Source organism: Muscardinus avellanarius, assembly GCF_963383645.1.
Source record: "Muscardinus avellanarius genome assembly, chromosome: 12".
NCBI classification, from domain to species: Eukaryota; Metazoa; Chordata; class Mammalia; order Rodentia; family Gliridae; genus Muscardinus; species Muscardinus avellanarius.
In genome coordinates, this window is record NC_137798.1 from 18065572 (window position 1) to 18088971 (window position 23400).

Consider the following 23400-nt stretch of genomic DNA (forward strand, 5'->3'; position numbering starts at 1 on the left):
ATATCTCCCTCTGATCAGAGTCAGGGAAAGTCTTCAGCTTATAAAGATTCACTTTAAAGATTCATGTGATTAAATTAGATCCACTTGGCCAGGCCAGAATAATCCTTCCATCTCCACACTGGCAAAATCCCTTTGGCCATGTAAGGGAAGACTGTCACAGTTTAGATTTAGGGTTTGGACATCTCTGGGAGCCATTATTTTTTGTATCACATATGGGTTGGTCAGAATACTTTGAGAGTTGTGGCCAGCAAACAAAATCGAATAAGAAAAGAATTACTGTTGTAGTTTGATTGTGATATTATTACTTATAACATCACAGTACTGGAGAAATATAAATTTGCTGTCTGATTAAGGTATGTGATATAAAGAAAATAGTGGACCATGTTTTCCATTATTAAGGTCTTGGGCTTCACAATGTGAAGAGAGAAGTGGGAACTCTCTGGGAATTAGATGCACCACAGACACAGCAACCAGTGGGGCCCTTGAAAGGAGGGTTAATCCCACAGGCACAAGCTTTCCAGTCAAAGGAACACACCCTACTAACTTTAGTGAAGCTTCCCTCACTAAGGAACTGTGCATCCATTATTTCCTGTGATGGAGATACTATACTGTTCCATTTTATAAGCAAAAAAATGAATGTTTTTATTTTTATTTTTGGTGCTGGGGATTAAATCTATTGCCTTCAGGTAAGTAAAACTTTCTCAAGAAGACCCAAAGGCACAAGAAACTAAAAGGCAGATCAATATGTGGGACTGCATTAAACTGAAGAGCTTCTGTACAGAAAACAAATCTATCAAGAACCCCAACCAAGAGCCAACAGAATCGGGAGAAGATTTTTGCCACCTTCGCCTCTGATAGAGGACTAATATGTAGTCTATACAGAGAACTCAAGAATCTCAGTACTAAGAAAACAAATAATCCAATAAAAAATGGGCAAGGAGATTAAATAGATACTTCATGAAAGAAGAAATTCAAATGGCCAATAAATGCATGAAAACACGCTCAACATCATTATCAGTCAGAGAGATGCAAATAAAAACTAACTTGAGATTTCACCTAACTCCAACTTGAATGGCAACCATTCAAAATACAAACAATAACAAATGCTGGTGAGGATGTGGAGAAGTGAGAACTCTACTACCTTGTTGGTGGGACTGCAAGTTAGTGCAACCACTTTGGAAAATTATGGAGGATCCTCAGAAGAATGAGAATGAACTTACCATATGATCCAGCAAAGCTATTTCTGGGTATCTACCCAAAAGAAACCAAACTAACAAACTAATGCATGCATATCTATGTTCACAGCTGCACAATTCACCATTCCCAAAGTATGGAATAATCAAGATGTCCATCAACAGATGAATGGATTACAAAATTATGGGGAAATGGATGGAACTGAAGGACATTATGCTAAGTGAGATTAATCAGTCACAAAAATAAGAAATGGTATGATTTCCCTAATATGTAAAATCTAGGGAGAAAATGGGTTATAGGAGGAACTCTAGACGAAGAAGGAGATACTACAGATGAGCAAATAAGGTGACTTAAGGAGATGGGAGGGGAAAGAGGGAAGTTCTTTAATGTTCATGATGTATATTAACAAACATATCAAAGCCAAACATGAGAAGAAGGGAGGGGGAGAAAAAGGGGTGGGAATTGGGTCAGGGCTAATTGGGTGGTGTGTGCATGTATGCTTCCACCATCTTGTACTCCATTAAGATGTATGACTACAATACACCAATAAAAAGTTAAAAAACTCTAGTGCCTTGTGTATAATAAGCATACACTCTACCAAAGAGCTATATCCCCAGACCAAGAAAAATGAATATTTTTTATGTCTTTGGTACTAAGATCTTACTTTCATGAAATCAGTAAAAAGTACACATTTGATTCCAAAACCTTGGTTCTTAGTCTTACTGCTGTTTCTACTCGCTTCAATAATCTAGCTATCCTGTACTTCTCCTTCCTACACTCAAACCTAATTCAGTCTGTTTCTGTAGCTCTATCTGACTCAAGAGTTCAAATAGTTAGTCTGGGAATATGTATAGACACACACACACACACACACACACACACACACACACACGTGAGCTATTACATACGGTTTAGGGATGCTCATCTGCATCTTCATGAATCTTTCTGCTTTAGATGTTTTTCTGTTCTGATCTCCAATACATTATGAAGACTTCCAGGCCAGAGGTAGGATATGCCATGGTACTGAATCTGTTCTATCTAGTTTTGAATGTGCTACATCATCACCTGTGCAATACCGATCAGTTACTTGCGCGCCGTGAACTTCAGCTTCCTTGTCTTATAAGAGGTCTAAACTATAATCTTCCTTCTAGGTTCATTGTAAGGGTTAAAAGGGATTATATGTGCACAGCACTTGGTTAATAATAATCACAAAAATTAGCCAATACTATTATCAATTCCTTATTATGTTTAATAAAAATGCCACTTGAAGTTCTTTCTCTGAAACATGCTTATCAACAACTTCTATCAGGGGCACTGATATGATCATAAGCCATAGGTTTGTTTACACACTACTGTTAAGGTGTGGCTAAAACTACTCAGGAAAACAAATTTTTTTCTTCCAAATTGTTGTACTTGCCTTAAGAACTGCAGCCTGATGCTCCTTGAAATTTTCTAATCACATCTGGTTTAGCTTTAGACATTTTCTGGGATTTTGCCAGCAGCTACGACATTTTAATGGCTACAATAAACCTCAAAGCCTCATCAAATCTTTGCTGTATGTGTGAAAATTATGTCCTCTTCAATTAAACATTCAATCTCGGTTCACACCAAGGCCTTATGGAAAAGGAGGTGCAACCTGAACGAAAACGCGACATGAAACGGACCGCCACGATTCTGGCCATTTCGCCAGATGGGATTTAGAAGAAAAAGAAATTCATTAAAGAACCCAGGGGTCTGTATTTTCTTTAAATATTTACTGGGTACCTTTCATGTGTTAAAAAACACTGGCATCTCTAAAGATTAGCAGGGCACTTTTGTTTAAATATTCAATGTGTGGGGTAGAGGAGCTGTTTCCTCACTTTTGTGGTACCTCATGTCTTTTTGGAGAAACCCAGTTCAAAGAAGAAAAATAGCTGAGGCTGTGTCCATCTCTTCCTCCCTAGGCAATTCTACCAGCTTCAGAAGCTTTTGTAGGTCCTTAAATCAGCCAAGGAGAGGGTCAGGTGGGTATTGGGGGGATCCAGAATGACACTTAAGAGCCTCCCTGGATAAAGTGGACCACAGGGAGAGCCTGGGGAAACTTGCCCCTCACTCTCCTCCCCATTCACTCTTCTCACCCCCTTGCTGTTTATCATCAAACGCACAAGGATGTCACAGGGAGGCAGCCTCTGGAAGGAGAAGGGGGAAGATCAAACAAAGATCTGGTTTCTTCCTGAAAGTCTACACGAGGGGTCAGGCCAAGAGTTTCATAAGGGGCAAAGAGACGCAAAGAGATGGGTAATCAGGCATGGCCCATCATGTAAACAAGCTCTGATCAGCCTCTGCAGCTGCTAGCCCTCGCTGCCATCCTGAGCGCTAGCTAGGGCCCTAATTCTGCATCGGAGAGGGACAGAAAAAAAACTTTAACATGATTTGCTTTATCAGTACTCATCAAGCTCCTCATCATAGATAATAAGAGTTCTTTTGAAGGGAGATAAAAATGATCCCAGGTTCACAAATCATATTCCTGAATACAGTACTCATTTGGTTGAGTTCACCCTTTCAACCACATCAATGGAAGAAAGACAGCCTGTATGCTCCTTTAAAAATAATTTACAAGGTAAAAATATACACTTGTAACCGCTATCCTTATTTAAGCAAGTTTTATGCTCAAAGTAAAAATAAATGTCTCTCCCTGCCACCAGGAGCAGATCTCTCCTACTCTGCTTCCATTTCCACACTGTTTTTAGACTAAGACTTGGGTTTCTGAGCACTCTTTCACAATAAACATTTTAAAAATGTTTATTTTATGTCTTAGTGTAAAAGTATTCCTGGTTGAAGCTCTCTATTTCCTCAAGCGTGCCTGCTGGCACCCTGGGCCCCCTTTCCACATTAACGCGCTCCCAAAGCCCTCCCAGAGCTCTTGGGTTAGAGCTATGCAAGCCCATTCCTGGGCAAGGAGATGTCTTCAGAGTGAAACTTGACAATGGAAATGTCAAAGGAAAATTCTGCCCAAGTGAGACACTTTTACCTTTTTAAAAAGCCAAAAAGGGGCTTTGGACAGTTTGTTTTGAATAATCGAAAATGTACATTCAATAAAACAGAATGTTTACCATAGGTCTTATCATCATTATTAGATCAGACATAAACCAAACACACAGAGACATGTATGTGCATGCACATGTGTGATACGTGGACTTATCATGCAGCAAAGTAAACCAGCTAAGAGAATTCGGAAGTTATAATTGGACAGATCAGACTAAAGAGGGCTTGGTGCATCTGCCTCTCACTGACTGTGTGAGAAAAACTCAGCCTCATTTTACTTACCTGTAAAATCAAGTGAGAGTAGTTCCTATTATTTAGGAGTGTTAGAAGACACTATTAGTGTTAGAAGTGTAACACTAATAGTGTTAGAAGAGTGTGAGAAGATGGTGAGCATTGGGCACATGGTTGTTGCTATCCTTATTGATGTTATAACTAACTACTGAATGTTAGAAAATGTAGATATGATATGATGTAGACATAATAAGCAAATGGTCAGCATTAATAAAGGAGATGGATACATAAATACCGTGCCTCCAGTGGATAGAATGAATAGTGAAGTAGAGACTCAAGGAGGCTGCAGTGGACTGTAACTAAACTCTGAACTGATTCTACTCTGCGATCCAGACATAAATAATCTCCTGGAGCATTTTTAAAGTAATCTTAGCTGTTATCACAATAACAGAACAGTTCCTATTACCTTCTAGTTGCCTTTTCAGTTTTCTCAAATCCTTTATGAGATCTTCAAACTTGACTTGGGAGGCCAGGAAGAAATCTTGTGGTTCAGGCAGGGGGAAAACACTCTTTTCTGTCCCAGCTTCCTATAAGATATGGTAAACAACAGTACATTCTACTTTCTGACCATCACTTGCAGTTGAATTTCTAAAGTGTAAGTCAGGAAAAAAAAGGTTTAAATTGCACATTCAAATAAAAATCATTGCAATTCTCCTCTGTTATTCCTAAATTTGGACTTGCTACTTTGAAATGCTTTCTTATCTCACAACATCTTTTTGGTCTTATTGGCAATGAGGATAGCTATGGCTGTGGCATGGTCTACATTCTGTTTCACCTTGTTAATCAAAGAGAAAAAAACTGTCAGGTATGTTCTCATCTTGGATGCTCTATGTCCTGGGAAAAAGCTCGAGGGGGAATGCATGAGAGTACTTGTATTTGTTTTTTTTGAGGGTTGGGGGATAGAACCCACAGGCATTTGAACTCCTAGCTACACCCCCTGCCCTATTTTTTATTTTTTATTTTGAAACAGGGTCTCACTAAGTTATGGAGGGCCTCACTAAGTAGCTGAGGCTGTCTGCGAACCACGATCCTCTGGTCTCAGCCTCCCGAATGCTGGGATTACAAGTGTGTGCCACCACGCCAGGCTGAGAATACTTATATTTAAAGTCCATGTTTGAGTTACAGGGATCAGCCAATGAGTTGAACTGCACAAGAGGACATGGCAGAGGGGAGACAGTCACCTCCCCCTTCACCTTTACCCACCTTGCTTTGCAGCAGACATTTCTGTTGGGGTGTGTATGATCAAATTCTTTGTGTAAAGTTTTTCCAAATATTGTTTGGCTCACGTTAGAAGATGTCTACTGTGGGCATGGTTGGGGAAGATTTTAACAAACTCTATGGCTGTAACTGATAGAGGATCTCAGGGGAGCAACATCTAGGGACAAAACCTTTCCAGCACACTGAAACATAATCTGAGCCTCAAATATCTTTCCTGGCCTAACTTGCCTTCTCCCCGAGTTGTTTAATATAAGCTTTGTATCTTGCCTATCTTAGGCAGCCTTCCGTTATTCCTGTCTCCACACACACTACTACGCCAGCTTTCTTTCACATTCCATCCTTCTCACTGCCATTAGGACTAATTCCAAACTCTAAAACTGCTTTACAAGGCACTTTATGATCTGGCTTCTGTCTACATCTCCAGCCTGATTTTTACCTCCTCTCCCCCTTCTCCAACTCCCTCTCCCAAAAGTGCATGAAACAATAGAACAAGCCACAGGCTTCTGCCTCTAGCCCTTTGTCTGTAAAACTGACTCTTTCCAACCCTTCCCCAGAAACTTCTCCACCTCCCTCTTCAGACTCGTTCTTGAAGCCCTTCAAACAAATACTACGTCCTCGAAGATTTCTATAACTCCCAACATTTGCATGTTTCTCTTCTATATGCCAAGAATCCCTGATACTACATTATCATAGTATTTACTCCACTGACTTCCAAATCATTGTTTTAGCTTGTACGTCTTCTCTGCTGGACTATAAACCCCTCAATGATAGGAGCTGGGCCTTGTTCTCAGTATAGTACACAATGTCTAGTGTATCAGTGAACTCCATTTTTGATTGGTGGGAACTATTACAAACAGCCTATAAAATACGGTTTTGAAAAGTTTGTACCTTTAGCAAGAGACATCTAATTTATTACCATGTTTTATTCTGGCTTTAAGAATTTTCTGGTTCCTTTCCCTTCAAGATTTGTAGCTTCACTTGGGATGCTAGGGGAAGGGCGTATTCCTCATTTTTTATCAGAACATAATGTACTTATTTTTTTCATCTTCCAATACTTATTTTCCTACTTTAAAAACAATGGGAACACGTCCCCTAGTTTCAAGTGCCAAGATGGAATGACATCTAAGATGCTGACCAAGAGCGTTGTAATGTCCCATGATAATCTACACTGGAGAATCTCAGGCATAATTTCTCTATTTTCTAAACTCAATATCAGACTCAGCCCTGGGTTTAAATTTATTTAAGCTAGAAAAAGAAGAAATGCTGCTGAGAAATCAGCTTGGTAGCAGCTCTCGTGAAAGCAGCTCATTTATAGAGTTGAAAAGCCACAAAGTCTACATGAGTTTCTTTGACCTCCACAGAACTAGCCTTGGACCCAACACCAGGCATAAGGAGCAGGAAGCCTGGAGCAGGAGCCACCTTTCTTCAGCTAATTGCTCATCACCACTAACCACAAAAATCATCACTTCTATTCCTTGAGGGAAAGGAGAGCTTCATAAATCACATAATTCCACACTCTTGTTGAGTGAAATGCATTTTGCACAGCAAAAGGCTGGAGGACACCGCAACAAATGTGAACTTTTTATTTTCCCTGAACTGGGACCATCCCATATTTATAACTCTTCTAAGATTTTCCTCAATGCAGTCAATTCTACTGAGTGCTGTTTTTTGAAAGGACACTCCAATTGATAGGCAAATTCCAGCCTCTCTACATAATGTGTTAGACTGGTAGAGGCCATCACTACCAGGCAAATCTGCCCAAATCAGTGTAGGATTAGTAACGTCACCTCCTAGGACTCTTTAGGATAATCCTTCTGCTACACTGGAACCTGTGTTTAGAACTTAGGGTATGCATATACGCAACTGCTGCTTCTAACTTTCCTGAAACTCTGTGTATCTTCCCCACTCTGAAAAGCCGCTCTCCGCACACCTAGTTCTTTACAGAGCTCATTTACCACTCCTGTGAATATTGACATTATACTCGATTTAGCAAGTTTATCTGACACCTACATTATACACATTGAATAAGGGACAACAGTGAATTCTGAATCTCAGGGGGCAACACTAGAATAATAGGTAGCTGCTTATATATGTCTATCAACAAAGCAGTAGCAGATATGTCATCAAAGAGATTCAAACACAGTGTTTCTAAACACCAATAGTGAGGGCATCAAAGTCTCCCTTCAAAAACTAGGATGTAAACAAAAATTTCATGGAAGAAGATCCATATAAGATTGGGCTAGATTATTTTTTAAATTCTATCCCTTTTACAAAGGTGATACATGTTCACTGTTTAGTTATTGAAAGAAAGAAGACAAAAAATTATAGTCCTAACATCCAGGTATAATAAAAATGTGAATATATATCTTTCCAGGTTTTTCTGTGCATTTGTAACATATTAATACTTATATATCTGAGACAACAAAAAAAAAAAAAAAAGGAAGAGGACGCAGATCAGTGGCAGAGCGCTTGGCTGGCATGCAAAAGGCACTGGGTTTAATATCTAATACCTCAAAAAAACTTGTTTATATACAGATCTCTAGAATCTTTTCCATTCTACATGACTAAAACTCTATATCCAATGAAAGTCAACTCCCCTTTTCCATCTTCCCCGGCCTCTAACAGCCATCATTCTACTTTCTATTCACGAGAAGTTAAAGTATGTTAGATACTTAAAAAAACAGACCAAGTGGTATTTGTGCTTCTGTGATTGGATTACTTTCCACTTAGCATAATGTTCTCAAGGTTAATCCATGTCCTAGCATATAACAAGATTTCCTTTTTTTAAACTAGTGAATATTACATTCTACATAAATACCATGATTATCTATTCATTCATATGCTGATGGACAAATCTTGGCTTATTGTTTAAACGTGCTGCGATGAGAGCCAGGCTTGGTGGCGCACGCTTGTAATCCCAGCATTCGGGAGGCTGAGACTGGAGGATCACGGTTCACGGACAGCCTCAGCTACTTACTGAGGCCTTCTGCAACTTCGTGAGACCTGGTTTCAAAATAAAAGAATAAAAAAATGGGGCAGGGGGTGGAGCTCAGAGGTCAAATGGCCCTGGGTTCCATCCCCAAACTCGCAAAAAAAAACACAAAAAACTGCAATGAACACAAAAGTGAAAATATCTCTTTGAGATGCTGATTTCAATTTGTTTGGATAAATATTCAGAATTGGGATTGCTAGATCATGCGGTAGTACTATTTCTAATTTTTGAAGAACCTCTACTCTTTTCCATGGGCTTATACCATTTTTCACTCCTTCCAACGGTGCTTGAGTGTTCTGATTTCTCCTCATCCTTGTCAACACTTGTTATCTTTTTCTCTTTTTTTCTTCTACAGTGGCTATCCTAACAGGAGTGAGGGGACATCTCACTGTGGTTTTGATTTGCATTTTCCTGTTGCTTAGTGATGTTGGCCATCTTGTCATATGCCTGTCGATATGTTGAACATCTTTTCTGTTTGTTTCTGTATTTTTATATCTTTTTTATGACTCTTGGTAAAATTATGTAAATTTCTTCATAAGGGTTTCTCCTTTTCTGAGTAAATCTATAATTACATGTATATATGTTATATATACATATATGCATATATATAATATCATTTATAATATTTATGATATTGTATCATATCATTGAGTAATTTATCTCAGAAGATCCTAGGTCCTCTATAGAGGAATAATGAGAACAGAGGGAAGTGGTACAAAAAGGCTTGAGACATAGACAGTTTCTGTTAGAATATCAGAACTGAAAACACATTAGAAGGCAAGCATGGGGTGTGTTTGGAAAACAAAGTCTTGGTTTGGATCACAGAACTTGTGTAGAGAGAAAGTAATAAAAGCATGATTATTAAATATTTAAATTAAATTGAGTAGAGCCTTAAGTTACTTGAAAATGGGAGTCATTTCTATTTTAAGTAAAACAGCCGTAAGAGAAGCACGGGCAGGTAAAGAGGCTGTGGGATGGCCCAGAGCAGGACTACTGAGAGGTGGGGAGATGAGCCGGAAGCGGGGACAGCCTCCAGGTAAGCACCCTGGAGTCTCAGTGAGCTAGGGTAAGGAGGAAAGGGAGATATGGAAAGATACTGGAAATGAGTTAGTTGGAGGACAGAGAAGAACCAAAGAGGAGCACATGGCTTCATACCTGAATGACCAAATATTATGACATCCATGATGGAAATAAGGGAGAAGTTTGGAGAAGGGTGAATGCTAGGCCTGATTATAGATACACTGAGAAAGTTAGATAAGTTCTCCGGGGGAGTAGGAGAAATTGTCAAAGACTTCATGAGTGCTTAGCTTGTCTGCTGGATGAAACTGGGGCTTCTGAAAACAAAGCTGTGGAATTTTTATTTTCTCTTCTCATGATGAGGAAAGACACTGCTTACATGGCTAGGTAGGCCAGAGTACTGACAGTGTTTTCCTCTGAGACTGTCTTGGTTCTTATTGATTGCTATATTTCTCAACAAATTAACAACAGTCTTTCTTTCAAAGTTAGAACTCCTTGTTCTAGGTTTAACGAGAAAGAGTGAAACAGAAAATTGTACTCAGGTAGATTCTCATGAAAATGTTTATTTTTAATTTGCAAATATGAGATAAGCAGAGAGGGTGGATTTATTTATTCTTTTCAAATTCTATGTCTCAAACTTGCTCAGATGCATCACAGGTAAAATACTGGTATTATTACTGTGTCTTAATTTCCTAAATTTTGTTCTATATCCCAGAATCTAGTTTCAAAACTATAACCAGTCAATGAGTGGATCTAGAGTTCATAGGAAACCTTACAATCTGGTCAAAAGGCACTGAGGCAACTGAGGGTCCTTCTAAGGCTGTGCTGTATAGTGAGCTGAAACCCCTTTAGCTGCGTTTCACTTTGCAAAAGCCAAGTGCACTCTCTTGGTTTCCGTGTTCTCATCTGTAAAGGAGCCTGGAGAACTCTGATTCTGTGTTGGATTTGATGTCAACCCAGCTATCCATCGAAGAACATCTTAATGTCAGCAGTGTATAAGAAGTGGAATCCCATTACTGCAGTTTCCCACAAAATGCCATTTCCTACCTGATCATAGTAACGCAGGTAATACTTTACGACGTAGTCCACCAGATTAATTCCATTATCCTAGGTTTAAAAGAAAAACTCAAATGACAATCATTCAAGTGAAGCTTTGACGTGTTATATAGTTGAGAGCTAAAATCTCGGTTCATAATTTTAATTTCTGAGATTTGCCCTTAATTCTGTTTGCCAGTGGGCAAAATTTTTCTAACTACCTCTGGTCCCATACCCCCCTTTTTTTTTTACACCAGCTATAGAAAGAAATGACACTACACTATCCTTTATGGGGAAAACAGATAATATCTAAGGCCTCTGAGATAATGGCTAAAACAAACAAATACATAAAAACTGTTGCCTAATATTTTCTGGCATAAAACCAAGACAAGAGTGGGTAGGGAGTGTTAAAGGGAACCAGGGCCTAGAACAGAAAACCACCTCTCCCTTCCCACCTTTCAAAAAAAAAAAAAAATGTGTTCTTAATGGCGTGAAAAACAATCAGAGCCAGCTTAAAAGGAAAGCCAGGCCACTTTATGACCCTGGGAGGCCAGGGGAGCAGGCCCTCCCACAAGGCGGCCTTTGTGTCTTGTTCACGGGGGTCTAATTCTAATTTGCCTGTGTGTTTCCCCTCCTTCCATCCCCCTTCCCGCCATGGGATGCCTAGATATGGGCTAGTTGTTTCTAAAGAGGTTGCTCCGCAGGGGTGTGGAGCCAAATGATAATCAGGCACAGAGAGTTTGACAGTAGACTCCAGCCCAATTGTTGGGTGCAAAAGAATAATTTAAATGCTTGGCTCAACTGATGATTCAACTGGGCTCTGCCACTCAAGAGTGAGTAAATTGCAAGTAGCCAGCACTAAGTTCAAGCAGACTCCAACCTTTGCTAAGGCTAGTGTTGTATGCTGTTTTCTGTCCCAATTGCTGTAGAAATTCGATACCTAATCCTGTATGTTAGGGGGAAAAAAAGATTAGGAAGTGTCATTGAAAATAAAGTCTAATATGAAAAACCTACCTTTATTCAAAAGTCAGTGAAAAGCAAAGAAAATGCATGCTTTCAAATAAAAGACTATTGTTAGCAAGAGGGGGAGATAAATGAAACAGAATACTGTTTTTTTTTTTTTTTAAAGTTAAAGGTATAGGAGAAAAATAATGGTAGATCATAGGAACGTGTGAAAAATAAATACCCGACTTTTGACATCCTTGAGTTTGGGCAGAATTTCTAAGCTATATCCATCTGCTTGTCCCCGAGTTCTATTTCCTCCATTCATATAATTTCCAAAAGCCAAAATGAGAGCTAAGATATCCTTCACACTCTTCATTTGCAGCAAGCCCTGTGATGGAAAATACCAATAATTATGATTAGAACTCCAAATGGATCCAGGTTCATTCAACAAATAATTATTGAATAGCCAACAGGCTGTTTGGTGGCTTAGATCCTACAGGATTAATAGCAAGATGAATAACTATTTTATTAAGGCATATGATTTATTTTAAAAAGCATAAGTCATTATTTTCTATTTGACAAAATTATAAACAGTGTATATTCTGATATTAAAGATTAAATTGTATTCCTATCCCCATTTGAGCCAGTTATTTTTAATAAAGTATTTAATAATTTATAAAAGGGAGTTGGTATAGTTAGGCATGACCTTTGATGACCTTTAAGTATGATGAGGTTCACTATCTCTTTAGGATCTGTTTGGGACTATGGATTTATATAAAGAGTAGTTAAATATTGTGTAGTCATAATGACAAGTTAGGGCATAACCCCCAAAGGTAACTATAATAATGCATTTTAAGGCCATAGGTTATATTTATTAAGTTTTTAAAATGTAGGTTCATTAAGTATTTGTAAGTCTATTAACTTTTACAATTTCAAGCTGCTTAGGATTTTCTTAGCTTCCTTATTTCAGTTATTTTTTCCTCTTTCTTATTTCATTTTACTGTTTTACTTCAAGTACACATTTTCAAATAAATTTTTTTATAGTCTTAGTTGACTATTTTATTTTAGGGTAAAAAAGAAAGCAAACTTTAGCTTTAGGCAGATTTTTGCTCCTATCTTTCAGGTGTTTTTAGGTGTCATACTCTGGTGGTGTTTATGTTTCTTTACTGAAATATATCTTAAAGGGAAAAATTATGCCTCCAGGTAAGTAATTAAGCACTATAGTATTTGTGGAGAGGACTACCATGTTTGTAAGAACATGAGTCACTGCATGAGAAAACCAAGAGCTAGAATCTAACTTCACCATGTATACTAGAAAGTCAACAGAAATGGATTTGCCCATCATTTATTATGAAACTTATTTCACTTGTCAAATCCCTAGAATCCTTTTACTTGTCTATGTAGACACACTTCATATGCTCAAGTGCATGGTTCCCTAGCTAAATCTCTGGCAACCTGGAGAGCAGAACAGGGAACAAACTAAGCTATTTTAATTCATTTTTAGTGGTCAGTTTGTATACTGCATGATATTTGGAAATTTTTAGAAGAAACTAGTAAAAGTGTCATTTTTTTCTTTCTCCTTCTCCAGCTACTGCTTTCTTTTCCCCCCCTCCCTCTCTGACTCATAGGTACATACAAACTCATTCTTGGGCAGAGTAACCATCACATTTGCCCTTAGAAAAGCACATAATTGGAAACCTAAACGGAGGTCTAAATAGTATTATCATTGGTCTCTCCCACTTCCCATTTCCTCCTTGACCCCCAATGAGGGTAAGATTCTCAAATTGGACAGCAAACACACCTTAGAGGCTCGTGTGACAATCTCTACCTTTCGGTGCAAGGAGGTGATGCCCTCAGAAAAGACAGATCTGAAGATTATGCACTGGGCACGTTCAGCAAAATTAGGAATCTGGGCTAACTCGTGTAAAAACCTGTAAAAATAAAAATGAATCATTTTTTTTAAAATATGTGGTTATTAGGAAAACCAGAGAGAGATCTATCATGAGAACATTTCTTATTTGACAATTTCAATTTGACAATAACAATAGTATCAGATAGGCTGACTCAAGGAACTGCAAAAATGTGTGTTCTATTGTTGACAAAAGGATACTGTTCATGGGTTTCTAGGATGGTGAATAAATGTAATCTATATAAATTACTTTTAGGAACAGAAAGTTTATGTAAGAATACTGAACAAGTTATCTATCTCCTGCTACCTGAATAAGCGATTAAAACTAAATAGAAAGCCCTCGTTTTTACTGTATAAAAAAATTACACAAGCCTGGCATGGTGGCGCACGCTTGTAATCTCAGCATTTGGGAAGCTGAGACTGGAGGATCACGGTTCGTGGACAGCCTCAGCTACTTAGCAAGGCTTTGGCAACTCAGTGAGACCCTTTTTCAAAAAATAAAAAGACTAAAAATTAGGACTCGGGGTGTAGCTCAGAGGTAGAATGCCTCTAAGTTCCATCCCTAGCACCACACACACAAAAAATTTCACAAGGTAAGATCCTCTAATGTAGCATTCTCTAAAGGTATATAAGCACTATTTATAGTCAAGTGATTAAAACTCCTCTTATTAAAGTGAGACTGCTACTATTTTTGCTTAATCAATTACAAATAAAAGAATTCTATTTGTTACATTTCATACCATTGTACCCACATAAACACAACTCATAGCTCAATACTTGGAACAAAGCTACAAATTGTAGACAAGCCAAAGTTTCTTTAAAACTATGGCAAGACAGATCTTAAAAGCTCAAGATGCGTACTGATCTATACAGAGTAGCTCACTGTCTAAATAGCTGGGCACTTGTGTCTTTCGCAAAATTAAGTTGGATGCATTACATCCTCTCTAGGCCACCACCAGAAGAAAGGATATAAATGAAAAAGGGAGGAAATAGTTGAATATGAACTCAGAAAGGGAGAGAATCCACTAACTGCCATTGATTTCTTTTTTTAGTTGCAATGGTGATCAACTGACATTTCTGAAAGCCTTGTTCAACTCATAATATCATTACCTAGAAATTTTGCAATCTCTCACCAAGAATGGTTTTATAGAGGAACAAAGTTGGAGCCTCCTTCTTTTTTACCTTAACAATTTTTCTTGTCTTTTACTCTGTACCTATCTTTTGAGAAATTTGGATTTTAATACAGTTCTCATTATCAGCTTTCTTACTTATCCTACAACCAAGTCATAATACCATTTTTTTCTTAAACAATATTTAGATGAAGCAAGGGAGATCCATAAAAGAAAATACATGCTTAAGTTCTATTACTACGATTATTATAAAAATCATATGATGAAAAATAAAAGTAGAAACTCATAGGGACCCTATACTAGAACAAGATAAAAAATGACACTTGTAAATTGTGTCTTCATACATATAACATTAAATATTTGATATACTTATCATGACTGATTCTGGGGCTATGTCCAATTTTCACAAATGTATTAGAAGTGAAAACCTCGAAGGACTGGAAGCATTTGGTCCTATGATGAGTCTCAGGAAAATTTGCTTATTTCGATGCTCAGAGCTATCTTAAGTGTCCTACATTTCTACTCTTCTAAATGTGGCCATAAGATATTATTTACCATGCTGGATCCAGATTCTTGGACTATGTATCTGTCCTATTAAAATCAACACAGTGGTGGAGCAGTTACAGTGACTCATGATTCATGAACACCTCAACTTGCTTACGAGGATGCAGATGAGAAGCAGGCAATATTGGATGATCAATTACTTCTAACTCCCCACCAGAGGAGCTTTGGACACACATAAAGAGACAGGATCACAGGCTCACTAATTTACATCATTCAAGAAAGAGAATTTTGAGGATCTCTAGGATTCAAGGTGTATTGGGATTAGGGCTCTGCACACTCTCAAAGAATCCTAAAGTCTCACTGTTTTCTTCATAGTGACTGAAACATACAGAGTTGGAGGAGGAAGGGACATTCAGAAATTTGACATTTTGGGTAGAACCACATCATTAAAAATGAGTACCAGAGCACTGGTCACTTAGAATGTCAGTCAGCCCTTGCGGCATACATGAAACATTTCCAGTGCACCAGGCACCATGCTAAGACCAGGGAACTGGGTTTAGAGTACACACAATTTCTTCCTGATGCCCTGAAAAACAAATCAGTGGTTGCTGTGGAGTATGTTCAGTGCTCTTGGTGTTGGGAAGCCACTGTAGCACTGGTGCAGAGCCCTGGAAGGAGGTGCTGGCTGGGGTATCTGGGTGGGGCCTTGTGATGCTTGCGCATGTGTGAGCAGCTGCCAGGAAGATCTAGGATTGACAGAATGGTATCTGTGGGAACTTAGTCAATGTCAGCTGCAACTATGGGCTTCTGTACTCTAAAACAAGGCATTCAAATTTTTATGAATGAAGTGTTTGAGAAAGAGAAGAGACCCTTTTAGATTTTAGTTTTAGATGCCACCAAGGCAGTGGTTTGGAGGAGTGGAGAGGACAGCAGATTTGAGGCTGGGAGACTTGACAGACCACTGCTATGATCCTCCAAGAGGAAAGGTAAGATGGCCTGTGGTGATGGAGAGGGGAGAATGCTAAGAAAACTGCTAAGGAGATCAGAAGTAACTGACTATTTCCAAGGCATGCCGAGAAAAGAACAGGATGACGGTGGGTTTGGGGGCTGGACACATTTGGTAGCATGGGAAGATACAAAATATTGGAGAAGAAAATTTGGAAAAAATGATTTTATATCATTTTTCTGTTCAAAAACTAGCCATGCAAAGGTATAAGGAAAAGCACTATAGCCCCTTTCCATTTATCTAGTAAAATACCAGATGAGTAGGCCATGAAAAGTAATTAAACAATTGTCTTATAAATATCTTGTCATCTTGTCCCCAAATTGTATTTAATACTCTATCCACAGAGGCAGAAATAATTAGCCCCTTATACATTCCCAGGCATAGGAATGAGAAAGAGAGAGAACAAGAGGGAGAGAGGGGAGGAAGGGGAGGAGGAAGGAAGGAAGGAAGGAAGGAAGGAAGGAAGGAAGGAAGGAAGGAAGGAAGGAAGGAAGGAAGGAAAAAGACAAGACTGGGGATTGAACTCAAGGGTGGTCTACCTCTTTGATAAAACTGCAGGCACATTTTATTTTTTATTTTGAAATAGGCTAAGTTATTAAGGGCTTCCCTCAAACCTGCAATCTTCCTGTCTCAGCTTCTCAAGTACTAAGATTTCAGGTGTCTGCCACCACCCCAGCTGTCCTAGGCATAGGATGTTCATCATCAGGCCTTGGTACTAACAGTAATTTACTTTTGGATTAATCTAACTTTATATTCTAGTTTTTATTACTGAGAGGACCAAAGAAAGCAGGAATGATGGATCCTTCCTTCTTTTCTCAATGCAGGTTTATTTTCCCAGGAAGGACTGCAACTGCAGTCTATATGTATAAGAGAAGCTCTGTATTTCAAATTTTATGGGCTACACATTCATGGTAGCAGCTTAGTGACAGGTGAAATGATGCTCTGTGGCCATTTATTCATTTAATTTTGTGATATTAGGGATTGAACCCAGGGGCTTTCTACCTGAAGGTATACTTCAGCTCTCTTCTTTCTTTACTTATTTTTTTAAAATAGGATTTGCTAAGTTGTTGAGGGCCTTGCTCAGTTGATGAGGCTAGCCTCAAACCTGTCATCCTTCTGTCTCAGCCTCTTAAGCAGTGAGATTATAGGCATGTACCACTTTACCTGGCTGTGGTTCATTCTTTTAAAAAGATTAATGCGGTTTATCATCATTCTCCAAATCCCTGAGTAGTATTATCTAAGTTATGTGTTCACGTCAGGGCTGTTTGCACAGTATGATTTCATGTTGAAACCTTTCTAGGGAGGACACCAACAGATCCTAATTTTGGGGGTGAAAGTGATACAAGGAAGCCATGGGCGCTAGTGGAGCATCCCAAGAGATTGCATATGGGACCCTCACTCTGTGCCATGGGAGGTACACACCATGGCTAATCAAACCCAGGAGAGCCTCACTTCTGCTCACCATCATCTCAAGAAATGATACAAAGGGAGGTGAGGGCCATCCCTAGAGGGAGTGGCTCTCAGACAGCCAGGTCCCAAGCAGATGGCACCACGGTTGGAAATGGCTTTCGAAGTCTGGCACTATGGTGTAGGAAAGTTGGTGAGGGGAGTGGTGAGCCCAACGTCTCCATGCTGTGATTTATAGGGCTGGGCACCACGGGACTCTTAGGAAACTTTAATGCTAAACTATAAATGATTCATATTTTCCAGTATGTACAACATGCTTATAGTTCACTCACTTGGAGTTAATAGCAAAGAAAGTTGCCAGAGAATTGGACTCTGGCAAAAATCTGACAAAGGTGAAAATCACTCAGGCCCGAGGCCCCTACTGCTCCACGTCCTGCCCTGCGCTGCCTCAGCCCAAGCAACCTCCTTACAGCACCACCCACAGTCCTGCCTGCTGTCAGCAATAGGCACCAGCTTCAAGAAGCTGTCACAATGACCACTTGCAGACTTTAAAGATGATTTTATACTTAGATCATTACTAGAGAAAAGTAGGAATAGTAAGTCAGTTGCTAATTACCTGGCACCATTATTCTACCTCCTGGAAACTGATCTTGAGAAACAGTGCTAGAAGTGGGAACATGAAAGGAATGGGGATGCTCCCATATCAGAAAAGCTTGGCCTCTCCTGGACTGCTCATTTCACCCATTCAGAACTTACAGCAGGTTCTACTGAGTGGTTGACAGTTCTCAAATCACAGCCCATGGGCCAAATTCAACCTGAAATCTGTTTGGGTCTATCTTGTGAACTCTGGTTATTTTCATACTTTAAAATGGTTATAAAAAGGAGTCAATAGATAACCTTTTATGATACATAAAAATGATATAAAATTCAAGTTTCGTGGTGGCGCACGCTTGTAATCCCTGCAGTTGGGAGGCTGAGACAGGAGGATCACGCAGGTTTGAAGCCAGCCTCAGCTGTCTTAAGAGACCCTGTTTCCAAATAAAATATAAAATAGGTCTGGGAGTGTAGCCTGGAGGTAGAAGGCCCCTGGGTTCCACCCCCAGTACCATCAAAAATAAAATAAAATAAAATAAATAAAATTCAAGTTTCAACATTCCTAAGTAAAATTTTATTTGGGCACAGCCATGCCCATCTACTCATGTATATTATCTCTGGTGGCTTTTGCACTCCAACGGCTGACTTGAATAGTTGTGAGGGATATTTTGACCCACAAAACCTAAAATACTAACCTTCTGGTCCTTAATAAACGTCTGCCAGCCCAAGACATAGCGTTGAGTTTGATCCACAATTTGGTATAACTAGCCCAACCCAAATGTGTGATAAGCCCTACTACTATATCCCCATGGTCTTGCCAATGAGTAAATATCCTGTTATTAGTCACTATACTTCTAGTCGTTAGCACCTTAATAGGAATGAATTTATGATATTAAGAAACAACTAAGCCACAGAATCAGGTGGGGGTTGGTAGGGAGGGTGACCTAATCTGATGGAACAGAGGGACAGTGGACTCCCATTTGAATTTATTCACAGTATTCCTAGGCTTTGTGAACTGGCTTTGGTGGAGGTCTTGGCTGAAGCTCCAAGTGAGAAGAACTCATCTCAGGTTTTCCAAACCATCAGGAAGGTTTTCTTAGTAGCTGAGGAAACAGGGGTCTTTCTCCCTACCCACATGCCCACTCATTTAGAGATGTTTTTCTGTGTCTGAATGTCCAGGGTCCGAGGGAAGTGAGGCATCAGAGAGGACCTAAGGACAAGAAATGGAGGCTTTGGGACAAGCCAGGGTCCCTTGGATATCTATAAGGGTGAGTTGTGCTAAACTCGATGGCTCCATTTCCTCTTTGTTTTCTTCCCTTGTCTTGCCTCTAGGATGAGAGTGCTGGCCTGAACTGGATATGAAGCATTCGAGGTAGCAGCAGGCGTTGCAGCCTCTGTCTACTGAAACCCATGCTGAGTTTGCAGTCATTGTTCCTGAAAAGTCAGTTGAGGCCAGAGCTAGAGAGGCCCAGGGACTTATCTACGGCTCGTAGACCCCAAGAGCCCCGCCAGGAACAAGTCACTTGGTTATGCAATAATAGTGTTTTGGGTGACATCCCAAACTCTAGAGAAGGCAACTCTAGACAGTGAGTGGATAGAACAAGCCCACGCAGAACATCTATGAGAAAGTGACATCTAACCTGGGAAGAGCGAGTGGAGAAACTTGCAGGAAAGCTGGCCCATTCAGGTCACATTTACTGAATGTGACATTTAAGAAGTCAAGTTGAATTCTGTGACTGATATCATCGTTTTAACTGCATCAGCAAAGCCTTAAATGGAGGAAATGCCTTCTTTTTCTTCAGTTATCCTTCTAGCTAAAATGTTTAGTCTAGAAGGAATTAGCAAATTACTAGAACAAGAAAGGGGAGGTGTATGGGGTGTGAGAAGTGGGTGAAACACACTGTATCCACAAGTACACATTTCAGTGCTGTCATCCCGGCAGCTGGGTCATTCTGCTGTAGGCAAGAGGTCGCAAGAATGGCAGTATTGTCCTTCAGCTCATGGGACAATTTACACTTGGATATTCAGAATTGGGAGGCAGGAAGATGGGGACTACAGTGGTCCTTTGGGTTTAACAGAGAAATGTTCAAGTGTCCTTACTGTTCAGGTTTATCTAGCAGCTTCAATTCTTCTTCTTTGGATGTCTCATAGTACTTTCTTATTTTAACCAATTCATCCTCTTGGGCTCTCTGCATTGAAACACAAAACAAAACAAACAAAAAATAGTAAGTATAATGAGAATCTAAGAAGACAGTAGATCTTAAAGTGTGGTCCCTAGGCCAGCAGCAGCAACATCATTTGTCACTTGATAAAAATGCAAATTGTTGTCCTGCATCACACATACGAATCTGCAGGGACTGGATTCAGCAAAGCCTCCAAATAATCTGATGTAGGCTAAAGTCAAGAATCACTGGCCGATGCAAACGGTCCTGACAGGTGCACTCAGGCAGATAGAGAAGCCTGGACAGTTGACTGCTTCCACACATTCCCGAGAGCAGATGTGGCCCAAGTGGTCTCTAGTGTTTGCTCCCTTCCTCTCGCGTAGGCTCACACTCTATTACTCATTGTCACCATCTTCCCTTTTTCATAAACACTCTGCATCTGTACCATTCTGGGTTCTTAGCCTGCCTCTACTGTGTGCTAACTAGTGCTAGCCGTGTGTCAGTGCTGAGCAACAAACCCATCTTGAAGGTACCAGGCCTTCGACGGAGTTCTTTAACATCAGCCACTGAATTCTTATTTTATAGACAATTCCCCAGAAGCTTGCACTATTTTTAGAAAAGGGCATCCTGACTGAGAACCTCTTCTTCTCTATACCACACTATCCTCCAGGTATTCAACAACTGCATGATTAACCCCTGATGGCCAGGTACTTGTGTGCCTTTGGGTTTATTAGTGAAAGTTTTACTGATGAAAACATGTGACACAGCTTCCAACATAGATAAAGGAGGTAAACATGTGGGGAATTGGCAATCCCACAAGGTCTATGATTGATTCAGTCAAAGAAATTTCCTATAAGAGACTTAAGGTCTCAGAGAATATAAATATTAAAATGAATCATCTTTTGAGATGAGTGACCACAGCATACCATAAAGCTTCAGGCAGCTTCCTGGGAAATACCAGTACTTAAAAGGATCAGGTTCAATCTATGTTTTTGCATCCTGAAAGTCATTGAACTAGAAGAATTAAAAATTGTGAGAATTGACTCTCCAGTATCTTCTTCTCCAGAGAGCCTGTAGCTCCACTTATAATCCAAAGCAAAAGGCCTTAAATGTATATGGTGCTATGTACTTTCCAAGTACATTGCTACAGATTGCTATTGCTATATACATTACATTTTTTTTATTTGGAACAACAACAACAAAAATCAGGTAGAGTAGCACTATAATCTCTATTGTATTGATGATCCAAATAGATTAGGCAGTTTAAGTAACTGGCCCAAGGTCACTTATCAGGTAATGGTAGAGCTGGACCTCAAAACCAAGACTGTATATTTAAAACACACCCTCACCACCCTGTACTGCTCCTCATAATCAGTGCTGCCAGCTCATGTTCTGGACTAAGAGTAAGCCTCCCAGCCACATCAGCAATCCTGTTCCTCAGAGTAAGACTCTGGTGCACGATGACTTTAAGTAGGTGGCAGCCCTTCACTTGCTCTGCCCTGGAGCAGTAGGGCTGGGCTCTTGGTGGTTTCCACCTTGAACTACTCTGCCTTCCTCTAAGTCGTTAATACCAGAGAACACAAATAGTTTAGTGGTGTTGGGGGCAGAAGGGAAACATGGAAACTTCAGCTCTGCCCAACTTTGACACTCACGTTTTCATATAAGGCCGCTAGGGTTTCCAGATCAACCACAGAATCGTCCACATTAAAGATGGCTGCCAAAAAGAAAAACAGAAGAAAAGGTTTAAGAGGGTGGTTGGGATCCCCCGTGCCAACATTCACTCCCCGTCCAGCCTGCAAGCAATGTACTATCACACATTCTTAGGCAGCCCGTGCCTTTCAGCTTGCTAGTGCTCCCCTTCTTCCCTCTCACCAGGGGGCTCAAATGAAAGAAACCCCAAAATGGTTCCTATTGCTGGCCTGAGCCTTGGCCGTGCTTTTTTAATTTCTCAGGCTCTGTTGTCCTTTCTTCAGTTTAATTTAGGCTCCACAGGAGAAGTGTTTGTGCTTTAAAACGAAATCAGTTTGTAGGTTTGAAGCACAATTTTAAATCTTTCTTCCTGGCTGGTAATTGAAGAGATTTAGCACCTAATGCACCAGAACTGACTCTTACCCATTACCAGGGAGGGAGAAGGGAGGGTAGAGGGAGAAGGAGAGGGAGAAAGAGGGGGAGAGGGGAAAGAGGGAGGGAGGGAGAGAGAGAGAGAGAAAGAAGACAAGGTTGGTAAATTAAATGAATTCAGGCATGTGATTTCAAGCACCTTTCCATGACCACTGCAAACATCTTGTTTGGATTAAAAAGACAAGAAAGAGAAATAATTGCATCAATGGAAAATTAAGATTATAGAAACCTCCCATGAGCCACAAGTTCTTATTCCCAGGGTTTTATTGGGATTTGAGTTGTTCAGTATCTTAAGTGAGTCAGTTAGTTATTAGCTAATGTGCTTATGATTTCATCTGGAAGAGGTTCCTTCCCATGTATGCTGAAATACAGACATTGAGATTTTAGGACCTTAATGGATCTGAGTATCAAAGTGCTTGAAAATGGCAGGCCCACATCTTTAAATAATTATTCAAAACTAATAAGGTTTGTTCCCTAGGCCCTATCTCCTCCCTTCCCCTGACTTTACATTGTGAAATTAACCAGCATGCTAGTAAATTTCCTCCGTGGCAGGCTAATTAATTTTATTAAGCCAACCAGTGATACTTGAAATTTTGCTTGTCAACAATTATTCTGTTTGTTTCCATTACAGCATAGTTTTTTTGGAGAAGGGAGAGATGGAGATAAAGGGCAGGTTGCTTTTGAATTGTTTCATGCCTTCTATAGTTTAGAATCATATGAACCCTTTCATATAATTTTAATGAAATTAATTAACTGAGCTAAGATCATGTTGCCTTATAGAACACTGAGAAATGTACTTAAAAGTCTTTCACGGGCCATTTTCTCTAATTTGAGGGTTAAGCAATAAGCTA

General features: G+C 39.7%; 1 protein-coding gene across 5 annotated transcripts in view; it reads right to left on the bottom strand.

The window, feature by feature from the left end:
• The window catches only part of FMN1 (formin 1), a gene marked incomplete at both ends in the record, with an annotated part of 444359 nt that overhangs the window by 136724 nt on the left and 284235 nt on the right, over positions 1-23400 (bottom strand). For all 5 annotated transcript variants that reach the window (XM_080708275.1, XM_080708277.1, XM_080708276.1 and 2 more), the window contains 6 exons: positions 4916-5036; positions 10784-10843; positions 11958-12104; positions 13518-13647; positions 20367-20455; positions 22081-22142. In XM_080708275.1, the coding sequence (XP_080564401.1) occupies positions 4916-5036; positions 10784-10843; positions 11958-12104; positions 13518-13647; positions 20367-20455; positions 22081-22142 (609 nt within the window). The remainder of the gene's footprint in view (positions 1-4915; positions 5037-10783; positions 10844-11957; positions 12105-13517; positions 13648-20366; positions 20456-22080; positions 22143-23400) is intronic.